The following is a 12,651-nucleotide window of genomic DNA, read 5'->3' as shown; positions in this document are numbered from 1 at the left end:
CGGAGGAGCACGGCCTCCGGCGACCTCTCACGGCTGGGCCGGCTCTTGGGGCAGGCTGGAGGTGGCCCCAGGGCCCCGCGGTCAGGCCGACCTAAGCCCCAGGACGTGACCGGCCAGGTCTCCTCCCGTGCTCCTGCTGTGCCACTGCCTACCCGGCACCTACCTGCACACGGAGGGGCCCAGGGCGATGCCAACCCCACCGAGCACGGGAGCTGGGCAAGGGACCCGCCATGCGGCCCTCCACACTCACCTCCGTCCCTCTAGAGAGAAGCTCCCTGACAAAGGGGAAGACTCCCAAAATGACGTCTACTCCACTGTTATCTGCGAAAATTAAGGCACATTTGTGAGGGGGCCCCTGTAAGACAAAACCAGGACGTTCAGTTGGGAACAGGCGCGTCCAAGCGTTCCAGACACCTCCACACTCCACTCCCCACGGCCGGGCGAGGGCTGCTGGGTCCTGCAGGCACTGGGGGTACAGGGGCAGCCCCGGCCTCTTCCAGAACTGCTAGCCCGAAGGACCTCTGACCCGAGGCCAGTGACCTCATCGCTGTCCTGCCGAAGTCAGGCTTGGAGCAGGGATGCCAGCTCATGCTTGTAGCTCGGGGCGGGGGGCCCTCGGTGCACCGCGCGGGCCCGCGCCACCTCCCCACCCGTGAACCCTGCCCGGGCCCCTAGGGCACAGGACAGAGGCGGGGACAGCTCCATGTACCTTCAGTCTCTGAAGCCACTTGCTGTAGGAGTCCACGAGCCAGGGCCGCTCTGCGGGACACAGGGGCGCGGTCACCCGCCCGCCGGCCTCTCCGGGGAGCCGGTCCTCGCCTCCCCCCGGCTCAGCGGGCACGCGCGGCCGCCTCGCTGCTTCCCCCCACCGGCCCGAGTCCTGGCACTGGAGGAGAGCCCGGGGCGCCCCTACCTTGCAGCTTCCTCTTTGCCTCCTCAAACCCAAACTGGGGGTCAGATTCAAGGACGCTGCACAGGGGAGGAGAAGACAAAGTCACCAAAGCCCCGGACCTCGGCCTCCGTCGCTCCCGTGGGCCACGAAGCCCCGCCCGAGCTGGACGAGCGTGCTGTCACCCGTCACTGCTGCCGCGTCGGCTCGAGGACGGGGGAGGTGGCACGGGGAAGCCTCCGTGCCTGCAGCCACAGGCCAGGCCCCTGGGGAGCACCGGCCACCAGCCTCACCCCAACGTGCCGCCCAAGGGGCAGCCGGTGCTGAGGGCAGGGAGGAGGCGATGGCTGTCCCGGGTGCCCGGGTCCGAAAGCGCACGTTGGGTGACCCAGCAAGTCCCCTGCACGGGAGCCCCGGGGAAGGCACCAGACGGCGGGCCCCGGGACAGGACCCTTGGGGGGACGGGGAGACGCGTGCCCACCGCTGAACTTCACGAGGCACCTATTCACTCCGAACACCCAACAGCGTCTAAGCCCACCCCACACAGTCACTGCGACGCGCAGTTTCACACTGACGACACCCACACCTGCAGCCCTCCACGCGCCTGCTCTTGTGTGCGGGCAGGGAGGCTGGGTCCCAGCACCTGTCCCATCCGTTCCCGAGGCCACACGTGCCCAGCAAGCCCCGAGCGGTACCCCATCCCCCGAGAACCCCCGGTGCCCCCTCTGCCACCTCCTCGAGGGCCAAGCTGGGCCGGCCGAGGCTGGGACTGCCGGAGCCACGTGTGGCCCAGGCGTCAGTTCGGGTCCAGGGGCTGTGGCTCTGAGGCCGAGCTGGAAGGAGGAGGGGAGGGGATGGGCCTGCGGGGGCTGTGAGGACAGCGGGCACCTACTCAGAGACGGCTTTCGCTCCCCAGTCGAAGACGTTGCCGGCCAGGAGCCCTTTCACCAGGGCCAGCTGCCTCTCCTCCCAGCCCAGGGCGTCCAGAGAGTGGATCACCCTCCGGAAACACTTTAATGCCACGCCGTTGTCCTTCTGCTTCACCTGCGGGGAGACGCAAACGAAGACGTGGTCTGGTCTGCCCCAGGCCCCCAGCAGGGCAGGGAGAGGAGAGCACCGCGCCGCGAGAGCACCCACAGCGAGCCTGTTCTAGGGGACAGAAGACTCCCATTGACGTCACTGCAGGAGGCTAGACAAACCCAGATCGCGTCAGGTTAAAAGCAGCGCTGACTCGGAGCAGCGCGGGCTGAGAGCAAGCATGGGGGGCACGCTGGTATCGGTGCAGGTTTGAAGTGTGCACTGAGGCCGGAGGCTCAGGTGTGACTGTGCCGTGGCCGAGCACGGAGGACCCACACCCCACGGGTGCCCGCTGCCCTGACCGTGAGATCCTCAGCACCCAGACCCACTGTCCCCAGACGCTCCTGTGCGAGGGCAGGGAGGAGGTGGCAGGGAGCTGAGGTCGGCTGGCTCTGGACCCCGCTCACGGCTCCAGGGCACGCGGCTTCCTGGTCAAAGAGCCCAGGGAGGCACCTCCAGGCCACCAGCCAGGCCCTGGGAGGCTCGTGGCCAGGACGGACATCCTCAGGCACCAACTCTTGAGTTTCCAGGCTGAGTTCAGGAGGCCAGGAAGAGGCGAGGGGGCCTCAGTGCCACATGCCCGCCGCCCTCACCGGCTGCTGGCTAGAACCCCCAGGACGTGCTGCTGACGAGGTCACAGCGGTGCCGGCATCGGTCCACAGCCGGTGCAGCCGACTGAGGGGCCGCGGCCCAGAGCTCCTGGGAGATGGACCCTCACCAGGGCGGCTCCAGGATGCAGCCTGTCGCCAGAGCCGGGGGTCAGGGCTGCCAGCACACCCGCTCGCTGGACAGGATGGGACTGACGCTCCGTTCCCCACGGCCCCCTGCAAGCACGTGCCCACCCACGAGAAAGGGGCGCTCACCTTGGAGTAGGGGTCTGGGAAGTTGAACTCGTTCAAACAGTGCTCCCTCGTGTCCAGGAGGCTGCGCACGGTCAGGGTCCCATAAGCGCTGAAGACAGAGCCGGGCAGAGGGCGGCTGAGTGGGCTGGACGGCTGACTGCACCACCCATCGCACTCTCCCAACCCAGGGGCGTCCTCGTGGCGTCCAGGCGCCGAAAGGAGAAGCCCAGGAGGCCGGCGGGGTGCTGAGCGTCCCCGAGTGTGTGCCAGGGGAGGGGCACAGAGCTTCCTGGAGAACTCCGAGGGACTCGGCCCGCGGGTGCGAGTGCGCGTCCCCGTAGAGGCCGCTCTCGGGGCTCTGGCCAGGGCGAGCGGGTGGGCCACTCACAAGGGCTGGTGCCGCAGCGCCTGCAGCTTGCTCCAGTACTTCTGGCGGAACTTCTCGGCCCTCTCGGCTGCATCCACGGAGCCTGGCTGGCTCGCCACGGCGCGTTTCACGACCTACCGAGGACGGGGTGGCCAGCAGTGCTCAGGGCAGCCCCCAGCCCGTGGGGGCAGGCACTGGGGACAGGCACTGGGGGCTCCCCTTGCCAGGTGGGAACGGGGCTGCCGCCAGCCCTGACCCAAAGCTCATATCCGTGTCCTCCGATACCAGCCCCAGGGCCCACTGGACACCAGCTCCCGCTCTGCTGAGGGGACTGTTGGTTCTGGAGCATCCTCCAAGTCTGTGGGACCCCTCGCTCTGAAGACAGACCCCATGGGCCTCTCTGAGGGGCGTCGTGGAGGAATGGGTGTTCCCAGGAGGCTCCCATGGCCTTGACCCCCCTGAGCCTGGAGCCGGAGGTCAGCCACTGCTGCCCCTGAGCCCTGTGCGAACTGCTTGCTTTTTAAAGAAACACGGTAGCCGGGAAAGCCACTTGCGAGCCGATGAGGACGCACCTCACTGACACCACGTCCCAACAAACCACTCAGTCAGGTTCCCACCTGGGAACTATGAATTATACCTCAAATAAAAGGTTCCTGGAAACCCTTGTTCTCCTCCATCCCGCCTCTCACTGCCCCTTGGGAACCTGAAACAGTCAGAGGTAGCCAGGACCTCAAAGGCCCACAGCCCAATTCCTGGACGGACGTGTGTCTTCTTCCTGGGGGTGTCCAGCCCCGCCCCCAGGCCTCATCCCAACCTCACCCCCGCCCCAGGCCCTCACCCCGTCCAGGGCCTCCTCAAAGCAGGTGAGCCAGTACTTTCGGGCCAGCGCGTCATCTGTGAGGTCGACCGTGTCAGGCACGTAGGAGGATGGGTCCAGAAGGAGAGGCAGGTTGACGAGCGGCCTCTCCAGACGGTCCATTTCCAGCAAGTCGAACTGGGAGGACGAGAAACAGGCGGGCACGTCAGCCGTGTCCTTTCTGAAAGACCAAAACCCCCTTCTACAGGCCTTGGAACCGGCTTCCCTGCACGAAGGGAAGCTGCCGTGTGCGGCTAATGGAGAGCCCGGTTCCTCCCCGGCCCTGGGCCCTGCCTGCCTCTCACGGCCTCTCTCAGCCCGGGCGAGCCCTCCACTTGTCCGGGGCCCTGAGCCCGACGCCCCGACCCTGGGTCCGCTCACGCCCCCGGCTTCCTGCCGCGCCCCGTGCTCTCTGCTCCGCGCTCTGAACCATGCACACCGACCGCCCTTCTGGTCCACCTGCCCTGCCCGCCGGGCTCTGTCCTGCGGCTCCTGCCCGGGGTCGGTTCCCAGGCGGGGACACACCGCCCCATCCCCCCACGCCCCGCATCCAGACCCACTGCCCCTGCCACACTCAGCAAGGCCAGGACGCTCGATGCCCACGCCAGGGTCTTTCAAACGAAGGGTCCTGTGCGCCTGGCCCCGTTCTCGGATGAGAACTGTTTCAGGCAGCTGCTCCAGGGACGTGACAAGCGAGTGAGCTCAGGGCTCGTCCTCCAGGCACCGATCCTGCCCCCCACCCTCCAGGGAGCTGCCCACCTGGGACTGTGTTGCTGACTGGCCCACTAGCAGGGTGAGGCGGCAGGTGTGCTCGGACCAGGCATGGTCTGGATGAGAAGATCCACCCCACGAGGGAGAGATGGGCTTTGGGGACGCGCCACGTGAGCGCACGTTTAGCAGGGAAGGAGCCGGTGTGTCTCCACGGGGGTCAAAGGAGGCAATGGCTGCCCCCTGCCCGGCTGGCCGGCAGGGGCCGCCCTGTCCTCCGATGAGTGGGAGCTCACATCTGAGCTCGGCCTGGCCCCCTGCCCCTGGGGATCCCCACGCCCACTTGCAGGGACACTCCAGCACGACAGGCGCGTGGGGTGCCCAAGCTGCACGTCAGCGCTGGCTGAAAGGTTTCTGGCCCGCCCACCGTGTGGCCGGCATCCACGTCGCCCTTCGACAAGTCAGAGACGTTAACGCCTTTCTCTGCACACCCGTCACGGCGGGCCTGGGCCTTGCCAACCCTGCCCCTGGTGCCTGCCTTTGGGAAGGCCCCAGCTACCCCCGCACAGCTGGCTGCAAAGGATGCGGTGCGGAGCTGTGGGAACTGGGGGTGCCACACGTGGGGGACTCTCCCCAGGAAGTGAGAGGCGGCTGAGGCACATTCTTGCCATGTTTATACTGATTTACAAGAGAATCTGCATCTACAACTGAAAAGCAACTTTCCCTCCAAACTGGCCTCGGCCTGTCCTCCAGCCCCGCGTGCGATTCTGACAAACCACTCCCTGGGTTATCAGGGACGTGATGTCAATGAAACGGTAACGGGCTTCCCTGGTGGCACAGTGGTTGAGAGTCCGCCTGCCGATGCAGGGGACGCGGGCTTGTGCCCCGGTCCGGGAAGATCCCACGTACCGCGGAGCGGCTGGGCCCGTGAGCCATGGCCGCTGGGCCTGCGCGTCAGGAGCCTGTGCTCCGCCATGGGAGAGGCCACAACAGTGAGAGGCCCGCATACCGCAAAAAAAAAAGATGGCAACAGCTCGTCCAACGATGATCTGGGCCAGGACGGGGCCACGGCAGTACCATCCCGTCCCAGCTGGGAGACCCTCTCCACACCGGCTCAGCTGGCGGGGGAAGCCCCCATCCAGACATGGTGGGCCTCACCCCAAGGGGCGACTGAGGAAAAGGTGGAATCGCCTGAGGAAATTTGCAGACTCTGCAGGCTCGATACCGCCTTGAAACCATCACACAGAGAACGTGTTCTAAGAGAAGGGGCCCAGGCTGGTGCCCGCGACCCACAGTTTTACCCCGATTCTGCTGTGAACGGTCCCAGAGCCCTAGGAAAGACCCCTGTGGTCCCGAAACTTTATATTCTCCCTGCAAACCCGGCGGGGACCGCGTGGCCCCGAGGGCTCCGGCTGAACACCGGAAGAATGTGAGACACTACGGGAGGAATGAGAACAGCCAGCTGCAGGCTGCAAACGTCTCTCTTTGGCCCCAGAGTCTGTGGTTCATGACCGGCCTGCACCAGGAGGAGGCGCCTTCGAGCCCGGCCACGGCGGCACGGAGGGTCTCCTCGGGGACCACCAGGAGGCCGCAGCGGAGGCGGCGCACGTGGGACTCAGGGCCACCCGCGCCCGTACTCACGGTGCCACTCCTCGGCCGCTGCGTTGGGCAGAGCTCGGGCGAGGAGCTCATGAGCCCGGAGCTGCCGGCGTAGTTCTCTTCCCAGCTGTACTGGTTTGGGTCTGTGGGACAAGAGACCCGGCGTCAACCGAGGGGCGAGCGGCTCGGCAAACCTTGGGCGGCTGGACTGCCTCTGGGAGGACCGGCTGCCGAAGGCCTCCCTGGCGCCGGGTGAGCTGGGGGCATTGTTCCGTTGTGTTATTTCTTACTGGCACGGAGACCTCTCAAGCTGAGCGGTAGCTTCCGAAAGGTACCCGTGGCTTATCTCAAGTAAGAAGCTGGACTTAGGGACGCAGTGAAGGTCTGCCCGGGCTGCTCTGACTGGCGCTGACCCCCACGCAGTCTGCCCTGTGCTTCCTCGCGCAGAATCACGCCTGCGATTCCTTCACGTGTCCTTCAAAGAGGACAGACCGGATGCGCATCTGAAGCGACAGCTGGGCAGACGGCCGGGAGGAGCCGGCGGGTTGAGGCCTTCGGAGGCGAGGCCGTGTGCGCAGCCCCTGCACGGAGCCCCGTCACTCAAGGGCCCATGGGTTGATCACGTGGCACCCACGCGAGTCGGTTTCCACCGGCCCCTCAGGAGAATCACAGCAAAGGCTCCTGCCACTGCTGGGGAGGGCCCACGAAGACGCCACGTCCACCCACAGCCCTCAATCGTCGCTTCACATGAGCAGCCATTCCAGTCACTCCCCAGGGCCTCCCCGCCTCCCAATGCCGCTGCCCAACACAGGCCACGCTGTACTCACTGTCCTGCTCGGCTCCTTTAAGAAACGCTCCTATGGCGCCCAGGTAGCCTTCGTGCCTCAAGAACAGCGCCTGGACCTCCCCCTGCCACGGAGACGCCCCTGAAGCGCCACTCAGCCCAAGGCTGCGAGTCCACCCGACACAGGTGGCCTCCCTCCCAACTCGGCGCTTGTCCACGGGGCTGTACGCACACGCGGAATTCAAGGGCCCACCGTTTAGAGCAGCGGTCCCCGGCCTTCTTGGCACCAGGGACCGGTTTCACGGAAGACCACTTTTCCATGGATGGGGGTGGCGCAGGGTGGGGGGGCAGGGGGCACGACGGTTCGGGTGGTAACACGCGCGATGGGGAGCGGCCCGGGGCGTGGGGATCCCCGGTTCAGAGGGTAACTTCTTCCACAAAACGGACACCCACCCAGTTCCCCACGCTTGCTGGGGGTCACACGCCCCCACGCCGAGACTGACACCTAGAAGCTCACCTGGAGCTCGCAGACAGTGGGAGGCGGTCTCTAGACCCCACCCCCGGCAACGCGCCAAACTCAGGGATGGCCACGGCGCCCCAAGTGCAGGATGCCCGGAGCTAGTGGGTGGGAAGGGGCTGCGGGCAGGGGCTTGGGGGTGCTCAGCTGGGTCCCGCCTTGCTCAGGCCTGCGAGTTTGGAGACATGGGGGCCCGGGCCAGGGGCAGGCAGAGCAGAGGAAGGACGCGGCGGCCCGTTACCTTGGAGAAGAAGTTGATGCTGTAGGTGATGGTGCGCATGGTGACGGGGTGGCCGCGGATGAAAAAGCCGCCGAAGTACACCCGGTCCAAGCAGTGGAGCCTGGCGTACAGGCAGGCGAGCTGCCCGATGTCATTGCTGATCATGTGCAGCAGGCTCTTGGCCATGTCCTCCTTGGAGAACTCTGGGGGCGGAAGCAGCACGCTGGGCAAGCGGCCAGGTGGGCGCCACGCGCCTCCGAGAGCGAGAGCGGGCGAGCGGCCGGTACCTGTGTCCGCGGTGGCCGACTTCCCGAAGCTGCTCGCGATGAGGTTGCCGCTCAGCCCCAGGGTCTGGTGGGCCCCTCCGTAGATGTCCTGCACCAGCATGTCCACGTTCGTGTGCTGGCCTCTGGAAGCCAGATGCAGCAGCTCGTCAAACTTCTGTGGGGACAGAGCAGACGGGAGCACCTGAGGAGCCGCAAGCTGGGAGAACCCCACGGCCCTGGACGAGCCCACAGAAGGAGGCCAGCCACCGTGCCGGGGAGGGAAAGCCCTCTCCCGTCATGGCCCAGAGGTGGGGGGAGACGGGCAGCCTCTGTGGACCACCCAGCTGGGCGACACTCTGGCCACCTGGACGCCCATCCTTCAGAGACTCGGGACGCAGGACGAGGTACAGGGAAGAGCCACTTTCACAACAACCCCAGCCAAGCACAAGCCTCCGACCCCACAGCCGCCAACCCTTTCCTGAGGGGACCAGGAAACAGGCTGTTCCGCGGAGCCAGGAGCGTCTTCCTAGAGCTGCTCAAATACCTTAGTTTTGGTGAGCAGAGCCCCAAGCCCCCAGAAGGTGCCGCCCCCGATGGAGCTGCCGCCGATCCACTCGAACCTGTCCTCTGTCTCCACCTGGAGCGAAACGAGGGCAGGTGCGTTAGCAAGGGGGCCCCCAGCCACGGCCCAGCAGGTCCCGGGGACGCGGCGGCTCAGGGGCATCCCCCGCCCTGGGTGGCGGCGCCCTCGAAGGCCGAGTCTGGGTGGGCTCGGCAGGTGCTCGTGCTGGAAGCAGGGGGCCGACCTCCCCGCAGACCGCCCGCGCCAGGCACTCCGCGTGCGGCCTCGCGCCGTGAGCGCCAGAGGCAGGCCTGGGTCTGTATCCGCCTCCCTGTGCCCGCGTGCCTGTGCCCGGCATGGCTCCGACATGCAGCCAGTGCTCAACGAAGCTCTGCAGAGGCCCGTCCTCTCCCACGAGCCAGGCCCCACCTTCACGATAGAGACCCCAGAGCCGATGCTGACTAGGAGGTACGGGAAAACGCTGGGGTGGTTGGTCTGAAACCGGAACTCGGGGTTGGAGCCCTTCTGGTACACGAAGGCCTCGTGCGGGATGTTCTTCAGCACGAAGTTGCAGCCCTTGATCAGACAGGTCATCACGTCCTCCTTGTCAACCCTGCCAGGGAGCAGCCCAGCCACTGGCACCGGCACGGGCCACGGCACAAATGGCCCCTGCCTCCCCGCCCCCCTGGCAGGGCCGTGGCCCCGGGACCCTCCGTCCAGCGGGAGCGGGCCCGACTCGGTCTCGGGGCTCCATTCCTTTCCTTTCAGCCCTCGCCTCTCCCCACCCACCATCTCCAGTCCCCCGAGGCTTCCTGAGTTTCAGCCACCTGAATTCCACTGCAGCCGGCCCAGAGCTTGGCCTCAGACCCGCGGCCACCCACCAGCCACCCGGAGCCTCACCGGGTCCTGAGGTCTTAGGAACCCCCAGAGCCGGGCGAACGGGCTGGTGCAGGAGAGGGGCCACTGCAGCCGCCACGTCAGGGCCCGACCCCGTGAGCGGAGGCCAACCGGCCCCCACGCTCCCCTCCCCGCCCCGAGGTCCCCACTCACTTCAGCTGCAGCTTCTCTTCGATGAGGTCTTTGAACTTGTACGCCCCGCCCCCGGTTGCCTGGATGACCTTGGTCTCGGTGTTGACCAGGTGGTCTTTGATGAAGTCCAGGCAGGCTTCTATGTAGGTGTTCTCGAACTTGACAAAGTGCAGCCTGGCGGTAACCTCCTCCTGGACGGAGATCTCATAGGGCGGCTCGTGGTCCTGCTCTGTGTCCTGGGGGTGAGGGTGGGGAAGCCGCGTGTGTGAGCACTGCCTCGGGGAGGGGACGACGCTGACACACAGCCCCCGGGCACCCTCAGCAGCGCCGACGATTTCTGCCTACCCTGAAGTCCGTGGGAGTCTTGATGGCGACGCAGGTGGGAGATTCGGGGGGGAGGCACGGGCAGGTGGGAGGCGGGGGTGCTCTCGCCAGGGCTGGGACGGAAGGGGAACTAAGCTGGGAGCATGGAGGGAGGGGCATCGGCACTAGAAGCTTCCGGCGCCTGCCCGGGGTCCTCCCAGGAGGCTCACCTTGTCTGAGTGGTCGAAGGAGCGCACTCTGGCAACTTTGTGTTGTACGGTGGAGTAGTAGGCCAGCTTGGTCAGCGACCCACCTACAGGGGACACACAGATGCGGCGGATTCAGAAGTGGCTGGAAGGGACCCTGCCCTTCCACAGGCCCTCCTCTGCCAGACCTGGGTCCTGCCCACAAGGAGTCTGGTGCTACTTGAACGTGAAAGCCCTGCAGGGCACCAAACAGAGGAAGGGAGTGAACTGTGAGGTCTAAACACGCTCTGCCTTCCTCGAAAAGCTCTGGTCCTCTCAGGGCCCAGACTGAAACGGAGACTGTCTGTTTCTCCACCAGCACTGAGTCCTTGACGAGCAAGGGACCTGCTGTTTCTGGGTGACTCGGCGATCCTCAGTGGTTTAGGAAAATTCTGTTTCAGACTGATGTTGAGGATGAACCGAAGGAAAAAGCTGACAAATCCACTGTTTTCATTGAAAAGCATACAACTGACGGTCGGTGGAAGGAGGTGGAGAAGGCAATGCAGGTGGAGGAGGGGCTGTTTTCACCAGGAATGTGCAAGGAAGGGGCCGGAGAGCAGCAGCTGAGGCCCAGACTCACCAGGGAGGCCCTGCAGAGGGCGGCGGGGACTTGTTAATGCCCCTAGGAAGCCTGGATGCCCCTGGCCTGTGACCAGGGACAGAATATCAGGAAGCAGATAAGGCCTTTGGGCAAGTTAAAAAGATCCCCAGAGCAGTCCTCCTGGAGGAGGAGTTCTGGCGAGCCCCACTCCTGAGTCAGAGAGGAGGCATCGGGGGCTATAGGTGATTCACGGCTGTGAAAGCCACGAACGGCAGAGCAGAGAGAGGCAGAAGGCTCAGCTCTGCAAAGTGACCTTGGAACCAACTGTGTTTCCTAGGAGGCCCGACAAAAATAAGGGGGAAACCCCTTGTCTTGAGAAGGCAGCTAAAATTATTAACGACTGTTGTTTTGTGACAAAACACTAAGGGAGTATTCCACAAACACTCAAGTCAGAAACACAGATTTGGAAACACAGTATCCGAAGGCCAAAGCTCTTCCAGGTAAGAAAAATCAAAGCCCAGCTTCCGAGACCAATCACACCTGTCCCATCGGAGCCGCCTGTCTGGCAGTGTGGACAGGGCCTCCCGGGACGTCCTGCGACCTGGCCTCGTTGGGCCACGTTTGGTCACTGAACACCGTCGTCCTGGGCTTGCTCTCATCCCCAGACCGTCAGCTTAAGACACAGAACTTGGCCTTAAGCCTCCTTATCCCTCCTCCCTGCCCCCAATCCCAGCCTGGCACGGAGCATCTTCCACTGAAATGTTTGTTGCCCGATTCACCTCTGTGAATAAATCGTTTCCTAAAAAGACAGGCAACGCAAAGGGATGAAGATATCTTTTGAGAGGCTCAAGAGAAGTTACCCAGGTCACAGAAATCCAATTCCAGACAGTGTGCTCTTCAAGTCAGCTATAAATCACAACCAAAACACACAGTGCTGGGGTTTGCGGGGTGGGGGGTGGGGGCCGTGGGGAGTGAGCTGGGCTCTGTGCACCGCGCACCATGCACCCCGAGTGGGGCGAAGCCCGGCACTGCCCAGACTTGTCTCCCACCCGAGCCAGGAGACAGTGGATGGGGCACGGGGCTGCGAGCAGAGCAGTGCAGTCAGTCTGAGCCAGGGTGAGTTCACAGAGCAGCACAGGGGGCGCCTGCGGGAGCCCACCTGCTCTCAGGGTCCCTTGCGATTCGAGTGAATGCCAACTCGGGCTGGGGCCGCACACGTCACACCTGACGAGGGCAGTGCCCAGGCGGCCAGCACAGTCCCGCGCTCTCTGGTGGACGCCATGGGCTCTCCAGGCTACCCCACCCCATGCTCCACCCTGGGGCCCACAGCATCCCCGACTGATGGGAGGGACCTGGGCCAAGACCCGCCAGTTCATCCAGAACCCCGGGGCCTGGTGCGGGGCTGTCCTTCCACTCCAGGCACCTCCATGCACATCCCTGCCCTGTGGCCCCTTCTGCTTCACCCAAGGGACCCTCCCTCTGCCCAGCAGAAATCTGGAGTCAAGTCAGCTTCAAGTATGTGTTGACCCAAAGCGTCCCTGAGGCTTTTGAAGCAGGGACTCCACCAGCGGAGAGGGGAGCCCTGTCAGAGCTGGACTGAGAGGCTTGGGGAGGGGAGAGGAAACCGGAAACCTGCTTGTGAACCACTGACAGCACTCGGGCTTTGCGGATTCCTGGGTGGAGGACCCCTGCCCTGAGCCGTGACCTCCCATCAGCTACACTAACAAAAGTCTGTCCTTGTGAATTCCCTGACGGTCCAGTGGTTAGGACTCTGCGCTCTCACTGCTGAGGGCCCAGGTTCAATCCCTGGTCGGAGAACGAAGACCCCACAAGCCACGCAGGGTAG

At 64.9% G+C, this 12,651-nt stretch overlaps 1 protein-coding gene across 1 annotated transcript in view; it reads right to left on the bottom strand.

Moving 5' to 3' along the window:
- The window catches only part of PANK4 (pantothenate kinase 4 (inactive)), a gene marked incomplete at its 5' end in the record, with an annotated part of 12,656 nt that extends 2,296 nt beyond the window's left edge, over positions 1 to 10,360 (bottom strand). The window contains 15 exons of the mRNA XM_024760249.1: positions 251 to 355; positions 710 to 759; positions 914 to 969; positions 1,782 to 1,933; positions 2,830 to 2,917; positions 3,197 to 3,309; positions 4,014 to 4,169; positions 6,381 to 6,481; positions 7,166 to 7,247; positions 7,881 to 8,062; positions 8,147 to 8,300; positions 8,670 to 8,762; positions 9,117 to 9,300; positions 9,738 to 9,952; positions 10,250 to 10,360. Coding sequence (XP_024616017.1) covers positions 251 to 355; positions 710 to 759; positions 914 to 969; positions 1,782 to 1,933; positions 2,830 to 2,917; positions 3,197 to 3,309; positions 4,014 to 4,169; positions 6,381 to 6,481; positions 7,166 to 7,247; positions 7,881 to 8,062; positions 8,147 to 8,300; positions 8,670 to 8,762; positions 9,117 to 9,300; positions 9,738 to 9,952; positions 10,250 to 10,360 — 1,842 coding nt within the window. The remainder of the gene's footprint in view (positions 1 to 250; positions 356 to 709; positions 760 to 913; positions 970 to 1,781; positions 1,934 to 2,829; positions 2,918 to 3,196; positions 3,310 to 4,013; positions 4,170 to 6,380; positions 6,482 to 7,165; positions 7,248 to 7,880; positions 8,063 to 8,146; positions 8,301 to 8,669; positions 8,763 to 9,116; positions 9,301 to 9,737; positions 9,953 to 10,249) is intronic.
- Between the last annotated feature and the right edge of the window lie 2,291 nt (positions 10,361 to 12,651).

Source organism: Neophocaena asiaeorientalis, unplaced genomic scaffold, assembly GCF_003031525.2.
Source record: "Neophocaena asiaeorientalis asiaeorientalis breed wild unplaced genomic scaffold, Neophocaena_asiaeorientalis_V1.1 scaffold489, whole genome shotgun sequence".
Lineage (NCBI taxonomy): Eukaryota > Metazoa > Chordata > Mammalia > Artiodactyla > Phocoenidae > Neophocaena > Neophocaena asiaeorientalis.
This window is presented reverse-complemented; position numbering and strand designations above follow the sequence as displayed.